This window comes from Eucyclogobius newberryi, unplaced genomic scaffold (assembly GCF_026437365.1).
Source record: "Eucyclogobius newberryi isolate DKJ021-1_F unplaced genomic scaffold, fEucNew1.0.hap1 SCAF_4, whole genome shotgun sequence".
Taxonomy (NCBI): Eukaryota; Metazoa; Chordata; class Actinopteri; order Gobiiformes; family Gobiidae; genus Eucyclogobius; species Eucyclogobius newberryi.
The window spans coordinates 23,777,934-23,796,631 of record NW_027316056.1 but is presented as its reverse complement, the minus strand read 5'-3'; the positions used below and the strand labels follow the sequence as shown (position 1 = coordinate 23,796,631).

Sequence of the window (18,698 nt, the reverse complement as noted above, 5' to 3'; positions counted from 1 at the left end):
ATGTGCTACGCACTGACCGGAAGAAGAAAACAAAATAAACCGCATGAGGTTTCGGCCAATCACAGAAGAAGTGAGATTCTCACTGAGACAAAAGCGCCTGTTCTGCTTCTGTCATTCTGACATGTCGAAAGTCAAAACGCACGCAATTGACAATTACAGGTTTTGACAAGAAACATTAGTTTCTCACTCTCTCATTCTCTTGAGATCTCAATGTGGTCATCTCACAGTTTGGGTTGAATGGGATGTGTCGTAGGGCCCCTAGGGCCCGTGGACCATGTGGATTGAGTAAACAAACATGCGCGACAGGTGACATTATTTGGAGAGTTCATAACTTCTAAATATAAACTTACCAAAGGATGTTCAGGGACTAGAGGTGAGCAGGGTCTAGCTACTATCGTTTTATCAACGCGTAACATTTTATGTGAAGCCAGACAAAGTCTTTGAGGGGTTCAACCCATTTTGAGATGATCCCTAACCAATCTGTAAAGACCTGAACCTCACAAAGTAACATGCAACATGCAACAATTTCTATCCCCAACTGGCTGTTTGATGAATAGAAAAAGAGAATCTCAAGATTTAGGTTAAATAACTACCAAGGGAAAAAGGTGGTTGGGGCCTTCCTTGTCTGAAAAACGGCTTAATTTCAACTCAATTCAGAGCATTGCTGTACTGCTGTGATACAAGGCACAATAGAAGAATATTGAGTGTAATGTTGTGCACAAGCCTGACTGGAATAAGACAAATGGCTGAGTCACTTGGAGGAAGTCAAGAATCCATGGGTAAAATCTGTGCTTACAACATGGAATGAGCTTATCAGAACATATACATTAAATAAAGCTTTGATGTGTTGAAATAATCCTTTGGCTTCGGGGAAGCAGGACTTTTATAAGAATGTATGAATAAGAAGTTACTATCAAGAGATAAAACAAAGCAGCAATTATTATAACCCTTTGACTGAAATCTTTACTAAGCCATAAATCATATAAATAAGAACTTTCAAGGAGAATAATATTCAAAGTATATAAATGTATGAATGACCTGAACAACCAATCTACTAAATACATCCAAATAAAAATATTTTTTGTCAGAATTGTGGGAAAACGTGTGCACTTCACAATGGAGAACCACAAAAATCCCATGTTTGAACCGAGTTCTGTTGGAAGAATGCTTTTTTATAACCCCATGTCAAAGTGCTCACTATTCACAGGGAGGGGCTGAACGTTGGAGAGATTGTTGCCAGGAGGCACATCGTTATCTTGTGTTCTGGGAATGTCCTGTTGCACTAACATGTTGGACAGACATTAATAAGACATTGTAGACACCACCGTCCCACTACATTTCAGAACTATGTACTTGGACCTCAAGACCAATGCCATGGACACTAGGACACATGGAGGCCTTTGGAACATACGTTTAGCGGGCGGGACAAAAGGCCATAAAAAACCCACTCCAATTACACAAATCGCACCGACGACAATCAAGGACCGACACCATAACTGACATATGGACTAAACTCATATTATGGACCTTATGTACCTTCACCTTTATTTTCTTTCTTGGATGCTTTACTTTTCCATGAGTATTTTAAATTTTACTCAATCTGTCTTTTGTCTTGCACCATCTTGTCTTGTTTTTCTTTTGTTTTAAATATTTTTTTCTGTCTATTTTGTTTTTTTGTGTGTGTCGTTTTAATTTTCTCCTTTTTTAATGCGTTTGGTTGTATATTTCAATTGTGTTTTTATTGGATAATAATCATAAAAAACATCTAGATTACATTTTAACTTTTTTTTAAACCACTAATATTTCACACAAATTAAACACTCAAATATCGTGCAGCTTTTTAAAATATGAACTAGGTAAAACGAGAGACTTCAGAGATCAGTGACCTGCCAGAAAGCTGAAAAATACCACACAGTACAAGATAAAACTAATTTTAGGAAATTTTGGTTGGATAAATATTTCAATGTTTGGCCAAATATTTAAAATAGGCACAGTAAAACATTCAATATAAAAACGTTGTAGTTTAACGTTCGAACATAATCTAGATTGCACACATTTCAGATCAGATTCCACAAACATAATCAACATTTCAAAAACATTCAAAGAAAATAAAGACAAAAAAAAAACTAGAAAGATGAATACGGTGACGTTTCTATAGTTTGGGTGTTTTTTTGGGCTCCAGCACATTGGAGTGCAAGAAATCGGACACTAATGGAGCCACACATTCTGGGTTGTTGAGGTGGACGTGATGATCCCCAGGGACCGTCACCACGTTGTGCTGGAGGACAAAAGACAGCAACGTTATAATCCGGAATGAACAGAAACACAAAAGTATAACCCATAAGCGCTCACAATGCGTTTGAAGCCGCTTTGTTTTTCGCTACATCTGGGAAGTAGACCTCGCTCTACTCTTCCTTTGATCAGGCTTCAGTATATGTAGGTCACCGATCAAGTTTACAGCAAAAAAACGTGGCTTTGACAGCAACATTTAACACTATTGCCACTTCAGCATTTACTCTGTCTCCCACACAAGGAGCAAAACATTGTGACTGCAGTAGAAAAGTCACAATATCACATTTTAGGACTATTGTGAGAAAAAAAACTCACGATTTAACGATTGTTCACGATTATAGAGATTGTCACTAAAAAACATTAATTGCAGTTCATTCCAAGTGTCTGACATGTTACTACAGCTCAAATTTGTGAAGGGCTTTTGTAAATACGAAATAAACTTCAATGTGACAAAAAAATTAACAAAAAACACAATGATGCTTCTAAAATGGTCACATATATTGTTTTTTGGCCCTTACGATTGTATTGCGACCTGAATAATCCCGATTATCGATAATAATCTTCATCGATCAGCCGTAGAATGCAGACATATCCCCTTCATATAAACAAACTGTCCTCACATTTCGGTCTCTGTAGCCTTGTAGAATTTCTGATATCAATTTCTTCTGCTCTGATTCAGCAAAGAGTTTTTCAAAGCCGTCTTCGGCTCTGAAAGTATAAAGATGAAGAGTTATTTTTTATGTGTGCCCGATTTAGAAAGCGTGACAATATTGTTTGTGTGCGTCTTACAGAATAACTAAAACACTGGCTTGTATTCTTGACTGCATCTCTACACTCTGCTCACAACTGATACGAGCTATGTTTTTCTGTAAACATAAATACAAGCAACAGAACACAACAGATACAGCCCACAACTATTAATATACAAATGGGAAGGAGCCATTTAAAAATGCAACAATTTGTAGCACAATGTTCAACAGAGATTGGTGTCAATTGAGTCTGTTGTTGTACTTTGACTCAAACTTACCAGGTTAATGCGAAAGTCTCGAGAGAACATAACACCTGGTAATTAAAAAAAAAGAAAAAGTAAAGTAAAAGTCATGTACTTTTCTTTTTCTTTACACAAAAAGAGAAAACGCACCTCCATCTGACTGAACCAAACCTCTTTCTAAAAGGATGTACAGCGACTCTTTCGACAGAGTGGGCTGGGCCTCCGATAATCTGAAAGAAAGTAGATATAGTTGGAGTACAGTATTATCACAATGTTGCGTTACAATTACAGCAATATTCATCAATACCTTTTTACTGCTTCTTCATATGTGTACGTTTTCTCCTTCTTCTCCGCAGACTTCTTTTCAAACTGCAGAAGTCCATCTATTCCCTGTTTCATTGCTTGAGATATTGCTTTCTAAAAGACACAAACGCATAGACCGTTATCATGACGATAGGCAGGCAGGATATTTGTGCATTGCATACTTCACACATACACGCGAGTTTCCTCAGGTGTGAAGTTTAATCATTATTCACAAATACAATTTATGAAAAGGTTACATTTTGTGCTTTGTTGCGCTGATTGTCCAATCAGAATGCAAATGAGACCCTCACTTCGAGTCGCCAGATGCCACGACTAAAATTGGTTTGCTGTAAATATAACAGGACTCTCCATTGATTATTTGGTTAATTAATATTTAAGTAAAACATATTTTCTTAGGCAAAAATGCAAAAACTAGCGCAATGGCAATCTATTAAACAATGGATTTTACTGCTGTTTGGTCATAGTGTCAGTAATCGAGAATAATCGTTGAATTGTGATTTTTTTCCTTACATAAACCAGAGGGAGATTAAAGTTATTACTTTTAACTTACACGAAAAGGCTGAACTCGACTAAATATTGTGAGTATAGGCTTGGTCATGGTAAACCCGGGGGTATAATTGAGTCGAAGCACCTTTAACCCCGGGTATAATCCAGACAGACGAAGAGACAAATACTGCATCTTACTGCAATACTTATCTTTTACACGCACGACATGCACAACTTATGGAGAAATATAATATAAGATAAGATATATGGTACGTCACATAAAGAAACAACAGTACATTGCATAACGTATAGAACAAATAACTCGCGTGCCGTATCTGTGGGCAGGAATCCATAAGAGTCCAGCAGCACAACAGCATCCACCATTTCAGGATACAAGGCACTGTACTGTTGAAGAAGTAACAGTCACGCAAAATTATGCTTTTAATGCGAGACGAATCCGAAGACGCAAAAAGTCTTACCATCCCTGCCACATTACCACCTGAAAAAGATAAACAAGGAAACATAAGGTTATCGCAACACAGCCATTTGACTCGCCCGTTCATGCTTCTCTCACCCATACTGTGTCCTATGATGGAGAATCGGTCCCACTGGAGAGCTGTGGGGGAGCAATTTCACAGATCATCAACCTGGCAAGTTCACGGGCTTATCACACATTGTTTTGAGGACAACAATACTGCAAAAAGAGTGGCACAACAGCGCATGGTAGTATCCCGATCCAATCATTAACAGTACGGTGTAAACAAACGTAACAGACATGGCCACAATTTGAAATAAACATACGCACCACTGACGACTCTGCACACATCCGCAACATATGAGGGAAATGTGTAGAACACTCCTGGAGGACGGTGCGAGGATAAGCCGTGTCCTGCCAGATCCACGGCAACATAACGGCACTCTTGAAAGAACAGACAGGCATGTGTGAACGGTAATACACGACTGTTGTACTTGTGCTTCTGTGTTTTCCATTTAAAATACCTAAAACATCACTGCAGACAATGGACACATAGCTCCAAGGTTAATCCCAGTAGGTCCTCACACGTACTGAAACTCACTTACCTTTAGGCAAAAGTGGAATAAGTTTATTGAAGGTCCCACAGTTGTCAGCCCACCCATGTAAACACAGCACAGGGCGGCCATGTTCGGGACCCCAGACTTTCCCCCGGATCTCTCCCCATGGCACCGGCACTGACAGCTCGGTAACTGGACAGAGACGAGATATTTTTTGAACGTTTAACATTTGAGGTGAAACACTGAAATGCTGTAGACCTTTTTATTGCCTTGGTAGAAGTGTTTATTGTCAAAAGTAGAAGTGTTTATTGTCAAAAGTAGAAGTGTTTATTGTCAAAAGTAGAAGTGTTTATTGTCAAAAGTAGAAGTGTTTATTGTCAAAAGTAGAAGTGTAGCGGTCACATCGTTACCTGCTTGTTTCACGGTGCTTGTCATGAAGTGTCTGGCACCTTTTATAGCTTGCATCATGGCACACAAATGTGTATATAAGGCTAAATCTTGCCCACAGCACAAGGCACAGCAGAAGTGAGTGTATGCGGCTGATCGTAAGGCGCTGGTGGGATGTTTTCCGGTTGTCGGACCACGCGGTGTCGTCATTGGATAATCAACAATGTGGGTAAAGAAGATGGACCAATCAGCTCGAAGAAAGGCGGGATTTAATTTTGATTTATTTTTTCCGCAACTTTGATGTAATTACAAGTTCCTCCAGCAGAGGGCCTATTTCCTGAAGAACTAAACTTCTGTTCTGTTTCTCAATCAGGGGTACGGACACTTACTGGTTTCATAAGATAAGATAAGATAAGATATTCCTTTATTGTCCCACATGCGGAAATTTCATTGGTGCAACGCAGGCAGATACAGAGGTAGATCCAGAAGAACAGAACAGATCACTTATAGGAAGTCTGAAAAACACTTTCAGTAGAAGATCTCCTATAAATAAATAGTTAAAAAAGGTCAAATTGAATAAAGTCAAAAACAAAACCGTGTAAGAGGATTTTGACCAACAATAGCGTTAAAACAAGAACATAATAGCCTAATTACTGACAATACAAACATATTTCTTTGCCAAGAATCTGGACTGGATTACGCCTGTAGGCCTTGTTCTTTTATCTTGTTCAGAGATGCCATTTTAAAAGCTTGTTCAAAGTAGAGCACTGACATAGAAAACAAAAAACGGTATTATGTCAATGATCTTTTGTTACTGGTCATATTACTCATTATGAAATGGGCTATATTATCAATAAAGCGCTACGGACTCACTATCCCACTCAATTTCAGAACTATGCATTTGGGCCTCTTCTTCTGCCATCTCCCATTGAGATTTATGGGGAAATTTAGTTATTCAGTTACAACAAAACAAACATTAACATTAACATTAAAATAACTTAAGAAAAAAATTGCACATACTTTATGCTGTCTCCAATGATTTCAACTTGGTTTAAATTCATTTATTTAGTAACAGTCTTACTGCAACATGTTCCAAGCCAAAGGAGCTGGATAAATTTGGAGCAAACCGTTGACAACAGGGAAGAAGGACATTACAAAAAATTGGATGAGACAAACTCCTCCAACAATCCAGGACTGGACCAAAATGCCAAATGTGTAAGCCCAAAGTGCCTGGGGGCCATCACTGAATGTGCCCATGAAAAGGCGTGGGCACAGGTGAGTGTGGATGCCTGTGGGACTGGAACATGGAGTGGCTGCAGACGCCAAACACAAAATATGTGGGTACAGTGAACCCTCGTTTATCGCGGGGGTTACGTTCCAAAATGAACCCGCAATAGGCGAAATCCGCGAAGTACAAACTTTTATTTTTTTTACAGTTATTATACAATGAAATACTCCATAAAACATTGAAGCTCACGCGGGGTGCCGCTCTCACCGGCCTGTCCCGCAGCTCACGCGCTCCGCTCTCACCGGCCTCGCAAACTTCAATTTGGCAAGCGGTTTTACGTACGTGTACATATGAATCCATAACGTTATTGACACACAGGTAGAGAAGACGTGGAGAGACTGTTTAGCCAATCAGAATGCAGAACACAATGCATGATGCAAATCCGCGAAGCAGCGATACCGCGAAAAGTGAACCGCGTTATAGCGGTAAAATAACGGCGATATATCGTCACGGGCTGTATCGATACTTTTCAATAACGTTAATTTATTACAAATTGTCCGGGCGGCCGTTTAGAAGCTCCCTCCTGTAGAGGGGGGTAAACAGCGCGGAACTACTGAGACAGACACACACCGTGCACCAGCGTGTACACAGGCCTGAAGAAGAGCTTTTGGCTCGAAACATCGCTACTGTTACACGCCTCCCTTTTCCATTCTATTTGATTTCCTTTTTCATTGATTTCATTCCTTTCACCCCTTTTATTTTATTCAAATTCAACGCAGCCCCGGAGCTAACTTAGCCCCGAGACCGCCATTTTACCCCCGGAGCTAACACAGCCCCGAGGCCACCACAACAGCCGAACCGGAGGCAAAAAAACGGACACAAACCTGACACCAACTTCACACATATCTTCCCTACTCTACACTACATAAACCGAACGGTTCAACAATAAAACCGAGCGGTTAAACAATACAACTATCCAACAGGGCCCCGCTGAGCGCCTGTTAGCCGCGGCCACTTCCGCGCTAGCGCTACTTAGCTTAGTGCCGAGCCCGACCCGAAGAAACTGGATTTTAAGACCAAAACAACAACAAAAAGACACAAACAGAGGGTCAACAGACTCCCACACATTACACAGACCTTGCCAATTGTTTGGCAACTTTACTTGAATGTGTTCTTTGCATACGCTTTGTGGATGAACATGAAAATTCATGCATTTTCTTATCCGGAATAAAACAAATGTCCATTTGGTAAACTTTAAGACCCTTTTTTCAAAAAAGTATCGGGATACGTATCGTAATGAGGGAATTGTATCGGGACATACGTATAGTATCGCGACCCCTGTATCGGGATACGTATCGTATCGCGAGGGTCTTGGCAATACCCAGCCCTAGTATATATGGACATGTTAATTATTATATTTGTTGTATAAACAACAGCTTTTGCTTCTGCTTTCTCCTTTTGGGCATTGTTTAATGTATTTTCTTTATATTATATATCTGTCTAACAAGTTGCTCAAATAAAGAAATTCACGAAATTATAAAAAACCCAAAACTTTTTGACTCAATTTGAAATGTGACCTCTTTGACAGACGTGTGGTGCTGGACAATATTTGCAGTGATTTCATTTAACTTTTCAACTTGTGTTCAACTTGAAAACTGATTGTAGAAAAATAAAATGGACTCTAATATTATTTAGCCTGCTCTACTCATATAGACCCACTTATTTAACAGACTTAAATACTTATTAACTACATTTTAAATATGCACCACTGAGTGAAAACAATTTTGAAGCTAATTTATTTGTTATTTATGCAAATAATACGTCATATTGAGGTTGTTGTCCTTATCACAACCACATACTGTTGGAGTCATGTGTCCAGATTAGACTGGGAGGTGTTCTGGACATTTGAACTTGCCCCACCAATGGGAGGACGCAGAGGTTTTGGAACCAGGACAGTGGCACCCAAAGGTATAAAAGAGTAAATGAGGTGAAATCAGGTCAGGAGCATTTTGGAGACATCACAGGATTCACACTGTCGGTAGGTGCATTATTTTTTTATTTTATATTTTTTAGTATGTATTAGTTGCATAATCATTTCAAAACGTTTGCAATAAAATATGATTCAAATTTCACATTTTATTGATTATAATTATTTGATTTTATTATTTTAGTCTTGATGTTTATATGTTTCATGCGTCCCTGTAACGTTTCCTGTACTTACTCACATTTACAAGCTCATTCAAACTGACTGTGTATCACGTATTTGACTTGAATGAAAGAGAATGAAGGACACTTTCCCCAGTGAGTTCCCCTGAACACAGTGCTGTGGGCCTGGGGCTCTGAAATCACATATTAATTGAGTGATACAAAAGGAGATAACACAGATTTGTAATATATTATTTCTTCACTCGAGATCATGGCTGACTTTGACAACATTTTGAAGTACTGGGGCCCGGTAGAAGCTGACTACAGTGGTGTGGGGAACCTGGTGCTTACACGGTCAGTATAACTCACACATTACATTACTCCAGGGCAACAGCAGTTCATTATCTGTTTTATGGACAGTCTGTTCACAGAGCACCCTGAGACCCAGAAGCTCTTCCCCAGGTTTGTGACCATCCCTCAGTCGGACCTGAGCAGTAACGCCGCCGTCTCTGCTCACGGGGCCACGGTCCTGAAGAAACTGGGCGAGCTGCTCAAGGCCAGAGGAAACCATGACTCCATCATCAAACCTTTGGCCAAGACTCATGCCAACAAGCACAAGATCGCCCTTCACAACTTCAAGGTATTCACAAATAAATAAACCATAGAAATCACTAAATAATCAATAAAACCAATGTGATTAGTATTTCAAGAGCAGAATTGAAGAGAATAAGTTTGACAGTTTGATGATCAGGGCCTCTGGTGTCTTTGCAGCTGATCACAGAGGTCATCGTGAAGGTGATGGAGGAAAAGGCAGGTATGGATCCTGCTGGACAACAGGCTTTGAGGAACGTGATGGCTGCGGTCACTGCCGACATCGATGCCAACTATAAAGAGCTGGGTTTCACTGGTTAAAGAGTCTGATGTCATGTATCACAGACATAACTTCAAATCCAAATCTGCAATATAGTCTCTTTAGGTGCACCGTCCTTAATTGGAGACAAATCCATTTTAAATCAATGATGCTGTTTGATTGCAAAATTTCAACCTCATAGGTTTATGATTTGATCATAAACATTGCTATAATATCAATATATATTATCCAGCATATACCAATAAACTGCATGATCTGTCTTTCAGTGATTCTTCATCGTATCATAATCTATACATATTGTCCTCAATAAAAGTATTGAAACTGAAACAAAGATGTGGCTGTTTGCTGAAGATGTTTTAGCCGCTTTAAGCCGCTAATGTGTGGTTTTGGGAAACAAGGATCAAACTGCAAAAAACACAGAAAACACAGGCACTCCCGAAAAGTCACACAAAGTATAATTATTTTATTTACAAGGCCAAGCCAACATGTATTTGTCACCAAGGTTTACAATAAACTCACTTAAACACAAATGAAACGTGTTACTTCATTTGTTTGCAGCATCATGTGACTCTGTATATTTACTCCTGTGAACTTCACCACTGCCTGGAGGTAAATAGTACTGCTTTATAAGGGTTTGTGAACGTAATCTTTACAGGGGTTTGTATTAATGAAGCACATGCACCAGTGCATTTTGTGGAGATTAGAAAACAAGCACGTGTCCATACGGGTCACATGAGGTGGACACGACTCAACATCAGGATCAGAAAAGGTTTGTCATTGTCAATGAACAGACTTCACAAACATAGGAACTTGCTTTGGTGATTCCGTGCACATGCAACATAAAACAATGAACAATGATAAAACAACATATATAAAGCGTATTTAAACCTGCTATAGGATAAAAATAGGCCTACTATGTACACAAATACATTTACAGATGTAGAGTAGAAAGACAGTGCAGTGAGTGATTAATTAAATTAGTTAAAGTGACAATGTTTAAGAAGTGTTCATGAGTCCAACGGCCGAGGGAAAGAAACTGTTCTTGTGTCTCTGAACCACCTGTATTCGGTTTATAAGGCATTGCCAATCTTCCATTAAACAGACACTATCAACCATTCTCTCCCAAACTGGTGTCATCTTTCCCTTTCAGCCCAACTGGTTCCCAGCAGTTTAAATGTCATTAGACAAAGAAAAGATTTGAAAAATGAAATTTCTAAGCTACTTTTCTGTACTGAAGCTAAAACACACAATGTCAAGTGGCTGTAACGTGGCAAATGCAAATCTGTGATAAAGAATCAGGATCTCTAATGAAGAGTGATAGGTCAGATCATTGCCACAGCAACACAAGACTCCTGGACGCTCACACATTACTGTTAGTTTAACTTGTGTCATGGACATTTGCCATCAAGCTATTGTTAGTGTGTGTTTGTGTGTGTGAGAGTGTGTGAGAGTGTTTGAGAGTGTGTGCACGGGTGGACGTGACAACAGGCAGTTACACAGCTTTGGCTCCTGAACCACTCCAGATGGAGGTCAAAAGGATTAAGATAATGTCAAAAACATTTATAAATCAAATGGAGGCGATGCAAGAATATGTTTTAGATGCAATAACATAATGAAACACTATATATTATATAAAATAAGTTGTATTACATTGAACTGAATTATGAAAAGGGACCAAGGGCTTTGATGATGGATGCAAAATGGAACATCATCCACAAACATTCAGGTTTCAATGGCGGTCGCAAAGTGAGAGATTTTAATCAAAGCTTGGCTGATCGATATCGGGCGGGACAGTGCAGCGCGTCAGGTTGGACAGGTACAGGGCCGTTGCCGTGGGAACAAAGCCAGCCGACACCTTCAGGACAGTCAATAGCCTCTTTGTAGCATTGGCCACGCCGTCTGGGCTCTGTCAAAAACAGTTTAGGATTTAGTCTTCTTTCATGTCAGAGAGAATGGACATAAACTGTAACTGTAATAAAGCGGATCAAACAAACCTGATCCTCTGCAAACAGCAGCGGACACTGATGGGATGCAGCAAGTTTTCGAACAGTGTCGAGACGCGCTGTAGGGACTGAGGCGTTACGAGCTGTTAAAATAGAACACATAATACACTTAATTAACTTAATAGGCTTATTTGATTTAAGTTCAAATGGGAAAACTTTACCATTTGTCACCATGAAGCAGACTTTTCCAAGAAAATATCTTGGGTCCAAATATTTCAGCGAGGCCTCTGCAGACTGAAAACTGAGAACATAGAAAAGTTTGAAAAAGCAAAAGGAGCATGCTTAAAATGTAACTTCACAACACTCAATAGGACAGCAGCAGACATCAACACATTGCTTTGATTGTTGTTTTGATATCACATAATGAAATTCCCCCATGTGTGGACAATAAAGGAATATCTTATCTTATTGTTTCATGTGGATGTGAACATTACTCCTTTGTAGATTGCGAATATTGGAAATTGTCAAATGTGCTTAAAGCTACCTCCGTTCTGAGGTCAAGTTGATAATGAACACAACCAGATCTATCCTGGCACGTCCCTCTTCATTCTCCAGAGGAAGAGGAAGATTCTTGGCAAGTCTCCTTTAGGAAACAGACACTCAATGTCAGTGAGAGAAAACAAGGGAATTCAGAAACAACCTTTGAGTTCAAGTATAGACAACATTTAGATCTATAGTATTATGGAGCAAAATAGAAAAGGAAAACGTGATTTGATTGTTTTTAGTGATGATAAAAGATCTGCTTACACATTAACAGTGACTTCAGCCTCTTCAACCAGAGCTTTGGCCAAGTTTAGCTGAAAAAGCTCCTCACTCTCCACAAGCTGGACAAACATGAAAGATGTTGTTCGAGCAGAAGGTAAACAGTGCCTTAAACCACATGAGGAAAGTGTGAGCAGAGTTTTAATCTGGCTTTGGCGTATTTGAGACAAACTCCAGCTGTTTGTGGTCATCAGATCACACAACATCCAGTACAACCTGCATTCTGGACTGTTTTCTAAGACCTTGTAAACGTGAAATGTATTACTGTTACTGCAATACCTTTGCCCATTATAACAACGGAAGTTTATGACGTTTAAATACGGATATAACAACCAAATGCCCGTTGTCAATGGCATATTTACGTAAAAGGCGTGCTTCAGTAAACATGAACCGTGAGAGGGAAGTAACAGGAGCTCTGACACTCACATTTAACCAAACGCTCTTGACTTACCAGGATATTTGCAGCGTTTAGACTCGGTATCTTACTGAAAGGCTTTAACAAAGACATGCTGGACAGAGCTAAACAAGAGCGACACACGCGCGGCTCAGTCTGGCGCTTCTTTTCCAACGTACGTATGACGTCAAGACGCACGGACGGTTCTTCCACGCCCTCTAGTGGACGGTGTATGCAACATATGACTGACGAAAATGAATAAAATAAAAACAAATGCAATAATAATAAAGAACACCCGAGAATAGAGGCAGAAAAGTTTTTACTTGACAGGTTTCCTCAATACAGCAACATACACAGTAAAGCACAGTATTTTTAAATATCAGGATTTATGATGTCAAATTATGCATAGAGATGTCGCATCGCACATTTAGGGAACTTCAATAACCAACACAAGCTCATAGAACATATGGCTCATGCTTTGAAGAAGAAAAAAAAAGAATGCAAGATTATTACTGAGGCAAGGTAAATATAAAATGCAAAGAATATCCTGAAGACACCTCCGTCCGCGCTGGGTGCCACGTACGTCAATGCATTTTGAAGAGAAGTTTAAAAACGATGCACGATAGGTAACACAAAAAGATGTTATAAATGCTATAAGAATGCTTCTGGACGTGTTGCTACCGAATAATTTCAAGTTTAGGCTCATTTCCTTTTCATTTTGCAAGTTGTAAGCTCATCAACGTCAACCATACATACGCAGCACACAATTGCGACAAAGAATCCCCCTTCATGCCCCTTATTTTACTAAACAAATAAAAATCAAAAATCAAATGCGTGGAAGAAACATGTTCATATTTCCCCGGATTCTCGCTCCTCTGAACTGGATCGCCTGTCCCGCTCGTCGGACACGGATCTTTCTCTATCTTGTGTGTGGCCCTTGTGCGGAGAAGTTGACCGCTCTCTGTTGTTCCACTCTCGGATCTCTACTGGCCCCTCGTTCTTCTTCTCTTGGGACACAGAGCGCTCCCTTTCTCTTGTATGAGTTGAGCGGTCTCTTGAAGATCTGTCACAATTGGGTAGAAATGAATATCAGAGTTTAGTAAGTATGAACAGGGGCAGAACTTCTAAGCAGGCAAGTAAACATTTGTTCCCTTATTTTGTGAAGGGCCACACGACAGCCCTAAAGACCCTTGGAGTGCCACAGTGGCCTCTTGCAGTCTGGTACTTGTGATAATAATACAGAACTTAATTTTAATGAATGAAAACTCAAAATAAACAATGTTTTCTCAACCCCAGGTTAAGTCAAAAGTTAAGTGTATCTCTGTATGTTTTCTAATATTGATGCTTTTAGGGTTTTTAGGAACAGCAGGTAAACAGCAGTAAATAAGAGTGTTACTATTGTTATTATTTTCTACTTTTTATTAAGCGTATGAGCTTTTGAGTGTTTTTTAAAGTTTTTTATAAGTTATCTGTTCTTTATTATTTACTTCTATACCTACTTTGTGTTGCAACACTGTAATTTCCCCACTGCGGGACAAATAAAGGCTTATCTTATGTGAAAAATAGCCGAGTAGGCAAAGTCTGGTAGATTTACAGAAATGTTAATTTGTGTTATTTTTTATAACATTTTATTAAGATTTAAATTGTTTTTCTTTAATGCATGCCCTTCTTAAATTTATATAGGTTGTTTTATCATTGTTCATTGTTTGATGTTGCACCGAATCACCAAAGAAAGTTCCTATGTTTGTGAAGTCTGTTCATTTACAATGGTAATATACCTTTTCTGATTCTCTGAACTAGACTTTGAGTATAAGCTGGACGCACCATTGCACTGTTGAGTGGTGGTGCCATCTAGTGGCTGCAAGAGGAAGTTTGGAGTGTGGGAAATGGCCAGTGTGATTAAGTTTGTAATATTTTCTTTAGTTCTAAAACATGATGCCAAACTAAAATTACTACTAAAAACAGTTTAAAATAGAAATAATGCATCATACCCCCCTTTTGAATTACTCCTAGTCTACATATTTTACTTTGCATGCACTGATTATTATTATTTTGGCCGTGGCTGCTGAGCCGCGGCACGGTCAAATGGCCCAGCAGTTTCAGGAACCGAGACACTGCCATATAGCCTCATGGCTAACCCTAACCCTAACCCTAACCCTAACCCGGCGCGGTCTAAAACGGCGCGGTCAAATAGCGCAGCAGTTTCAGGAGCCGCGGCACAAAATAACAAGGCAGTTTCGGCCGCACGCACGGCCGCTCTGTAGACACTCCCTATTATTTTTTACATATTCATCATAGTCTATACTTTTTTACTATTTATATTATTATTGTATAATACACTGTTTTATGTTGCACCTTGATGCCGTAGCAAACTCCTAGCTTGTGAATTGTTCACAGACAATGGCAATAAAACTGATTCTGATACATTTGTGCATTTTGGGTTAACCATATTTAAATAAATTACTTATCATTGCTGCATTGTCATTACCTCTTTTTCTTGTGCTTATGAGAGTGTGAATGTGAGCGATGCCTGTCCTTGTGTCGATGTCTCCGTTCTTTGTCCCGATCTCCAGCTTCTTCCCTGGAACGGGAAGAGCGGTGGCGTCGGGAATGATGGGAGGACGAACCGCTTCCATCTCTACAAAGAAGTCAAAACTTAGTTAAGCTCAGAAGACCGCAGGACTTCTATAGAATTTAGAAACATTTCAATAATAATAAATAAATGAACATTATATGAAGGTGAGGGTGGCCATCTGCGCCATCACACGTACCACATACTAGACAATGTGGTGAAGGACATTACAACAGCGGCATTAGAGCCACTGCTGCCTGAACCAAACGCCTCTTGAATACATCACATGAACCTAAACATGCAACTAATTCCCAGCTTACCTGTATCGATCTCCACTTCTGGATCTTGACCTGAGATGAAGGTAATGTTAATGTGTTGCTGATACAAAATGTGTGCAAATTTTAGTTTGAACAACTTTGTACCTCCTTCGCTCCCGTTCCCGCTCCCTTTCCCGCTCCCGCTCTCGTTCCCATTCAACCTCACGCTCGCGCTCCAGCTCCACTTGGCGTTCTCGTTCTTCTTTTTCTCTGTCCTCCCGCCTTTTTACCCGCATCCTTTCTTGCTTTTCTGTAACAGCTTTCTACATCAACAAAGTATTGCACAAGAAAGGGTTAAACATTTAAAATCGCTGCCGGTCAACGCTACTCAACTTTAAATCAACATCTACATGCAGAGAATTGTGTTACCCTCAACTTTTCCAGCTTCTCGCGTATTTCAATAAAACCCAAATGCAGTTTTCCGCCAAAGTGGTCAGCCAAGCGCCGGTCATTGTCGTGAAGACCCAAATAGGCAGAACAGACTTCACAGACCCGCAGTTTTTGTTGTTGAAAGCTGGAAGCGGGCATAGAGTTTCTGTAGATATCCTGCATAAATAAAAGATTATACTATTTACAACACAGTTCTCAAGGAGAAAAATACATTCAATTTAAAAATGAATAAATAAATCAGTAACCTCTGCCTCTTTCTTTGAGATCCGGGTTTTCTCAACTTTTTCTAATATTTGTTGGGCCTCGTCTACATTCCCTTCACTGCCTAACTGCTCGGCTCGGGCCAGAAGCTTTCCAATCTCTTCATTCAGCTCATGGACACGCTCAGCCTGATTGCAAAAAGAAAGTGTTATATCACGATAGATTGGTAAACAAAGTACACCACTGTACAATATAAACGGACTCTCCTCACCTTTGCAGCTACTTCTGCACTGATTTCGTCTTGAGTCTCAGCTAACCTTTTTTTGGCCATCTCAGTCCTTCGGTCACAGTCATTAATGAAAGACTGAAGGTGCTCAGTGGCCTGGATGCAAATAGCAGTAGTAGAAGATGTCAGTGTTTAATTCAACATGGGCAAGAGTATATAACACCATATATCAGGAGGTTCTGGTGATTAATGATGGTTGTGTGATGTGAACTTACATCCAGCTCAAAAAAGTACTCTTCATTCTTAGCAGCAATCTCATAATCTGCTCTAAGGGCCAGGTCATGAACTTTCATACACTCTCCCAGATCCATTCTCTGAGGGAAAGTTTATCACACACATTACAGGCATTTAGCATCAATGAACTGGATCAATATAAAATGAAACTTACTGTGCCTGAAAGGATGTCATGGGGACAGGAGTCTAACAGGTGACTTTTGCAGACTCGGTCATCGGTGAATTTTATTATCTGTCGCATTGTATCTCCTTTAAACAATTGAGAAAGTGTGAATATCATTTTTAGAAGCAACAAGAGACAAATATTATATCTTAAATAAAGGCTACACGTCATCCATGACAGAGACAGAAATGCCTGAGCACAACAAACTCCGTAACAATAAGACAAGGGGGCTACATTATCTTATATGCAAATTGTTTTGGCTTCATTGGCAAGATCGCATTATTTTATACACAAGCAAAAATAACCGTGAAACTATTATGATAATAACATTGTGCGACTTTGCCAACAGGTAAGTTAGCTAAGCTAACTGCTATGCTAGGCGCTGTAGATGTTTAGTGCGTGAAAGCCTCGGCCCCTGACTGTTGTAGTGACTGTTGTAGAGACTGTTCTAGTGACTGTAGTAGTGACAGTTCGAGTGACTGTTGTAGTTACTGTTGTAGTGACTGTGAACAGGACCGAGGCCCCAGACTGTGGCCTGTGTGAGGCTGAGGACATACCGTCTCTCCCGGTCCCCATGAGCTGGTCCAGCATGGCTCGCATCTGAGCGTGGGCCGACATGTTTCCGTAGCCGTGAGTTTCTCTGTCCTCAGCTGTCTCCACATGCAGTGTCCCGCACGTCAGTCTTTCACCACCGCCGTGTGCGACTTTAGCAACCGAGACGAGCAAAGTCTGTTTGCGGCTTGTAATGGTTGTGTTACATTGGTTGTGGTGGTGTGCGGCTCCTTACAGAGCTAACTGAGCTAAATGCCACTGGCTAATCAAATAAAGTCTGTTTGAAACTGTTCCCACTTCGTAGTTCCGAGAGCATTCGTCCAACTTTAAAGCGCTTTTTGTTTACAAAAATGGGATCATTAGTAAATAAGATCACAACTGCAGTATCTTAAGTTATTTGTAGCATGTTAGCGTAAAGTTGAGTCAACGGCGCCTCTTCCGCCTTCCACTTCCCCCAGTGCGTGCGCGGCCTCGAGCTGCAGGCGCGCCCCCGTCACCAGAGGTTTGATCAGCAGCACTTCAATCAGATCATATATCATATATCATATATCATATATAACATAACGACTGATCTATACCTGTCTGCACTCAGATAATATATAATATATATAACCTCACGACTGATCTATACCTGTCTGCACTCAGGTAATATATAATATATAACCTCACGACTGATCTATACCTGTCTGCACTCAGATAATATATAATATATAACCTCACGACTGATCTATACCTGTCTGCACTCAGATAATATATAATATATAACCTCACGACTGATCTATACCTGTCTGTACTCAGATAATATATAATATATATAACCTCACGACTGATCTAACCCTGTCTGCACTCAGATAATATATAATATATAACCTCACGACTGATCTATACCTGTCTGCACTCAGGTAATATATAATATATAACCTCACGACTGATCTATACCTGTCTGCACTCAGGTAATATATAATATATAACCTCACGACTGATCTATACCTGTCTGCACTCAGGTAATATATAATATATAACCTCACGACTGATCTATACCTGTCTACACTCAGGTAATATATAATA

The 18,698-nt window shown here is 39.8% G+C and overlaps 4 protein-coding genes across 4 annotated transcripts; 1 reads left to right on the top strand and 3 right to left on the bottom strand.

The window, feature by feature from the left end:
• Window positions 1–2,148: 2,148 nt before the first annotated feature.
• LOC140377447 (serine hydrolase-like protein) lies at window positions 2,149–5,649 on the bottom strand. Its single transcript, XM_072462850.1, has 12 exons — window positions 5,536–5,649; window positions 5,174–5,317; window positions 4,899–5,012; window positions 4,668–4,709; window positions 4,573–4,592; window positions 4,424–4,498; window positions 3,591–3,700; window positions 3,434–3,513; window positions 3,320–3,354; window positions 3,082–3,158; window positions 2,913–3,000; window positions 2,149–2,278 (listed from the first exon to the last, which is right to left on the bottom strand). Exons 1-12 carry the CDS (start codon window positions 5,591–5,593, stop codon window positions 2,153–2,155), a joined length of 969 nt encoding a protein of 322 aa, XP_072318951.1. The 5' UTR covers window positions 5,594–5,649; the 3' UTR covers window positions 2,149–2,152.
• Window positions 5,650–9,108: 3,459 nt separating this feature from the next.
• Window positions 9,109–9,798, top strand: mb (myoglobin). Its single transcript, XM_072462852.1, has 3 exons — window positions 9,109–9,239; window positions 9,306–9,525; window positions 9,657–9,798. The coding sequence occupies exons 1-3, from the start codon at window positions 9,157–9,159 to the stop codon at window positions 9,795–9,797; spliced, it is 444 nt and encodes a 147-aa protein (XP_072318953.1). The 5' UTR covers window positions 9,109–9,156; the 3' UTR covers window position 9,798.
• Window positions 9,799–11,507: 1,709 nt separating this feature from the next.
• Window positions 11,508–13,070, bottom strand: pane1 (proliferation associated nuclear element). Its single transcript, XM_072463245.1, has 6 exons — window positions 12,973–13,070; window positions 12,507–12,583; window positions 12,244–12,342; window positions 11,921–12,000; window positions 11,751–11,842; window positions 11,508–11,662 (listed from the first exon to the last, which is right to left on the bottom strand). Exons 1-6 carry the CDS (start codon window positions 13,027–13,029, stop codon window positions 11,513–11,515), a joined length of 555 nt encoding a protein of 184 aa, XP_072319346.1. The 5' UTR covers window positions 13,030–13,070; the 3' UTR covers window positions 11,508–11,512.
• A 147-nt stretch (window positions 13,071–13,217) lies between these two features.
• LOC140377500 (putative RNA-binding protein Luc7-like 1) lies at window positions 13,218–18,113 on the bottom strand. The gene is made up of 10 exons (XM_072462931.1): window positions 17,636–18,113; window positions 17,070–17,164; window positions 16,897–16,995; window positions 16,667–16,777; window positions 16,440–16,583; window positions 16,174–16,350; window positions 15,910–16,067; window positions 15,808–15,837; window positions 15,404–15,553; window positions 13,218–13,978 (listed from the first exon to the last, which is right to left on the bottom strand). Exons 1-10 carry the CDS (start codon window positions 17,694–17,696, stop codon window positions 13,765–13,767), a joined length of 1,239 nt encoding a protein of 412 aa, XP_072319032.1. The 5' UTR covers window positions 17,697–18,113; the 3' UTR covers window positions 13,218–13,764.
• Window positions 18,114–18,698: the final 585 nt, after the last annotated feature.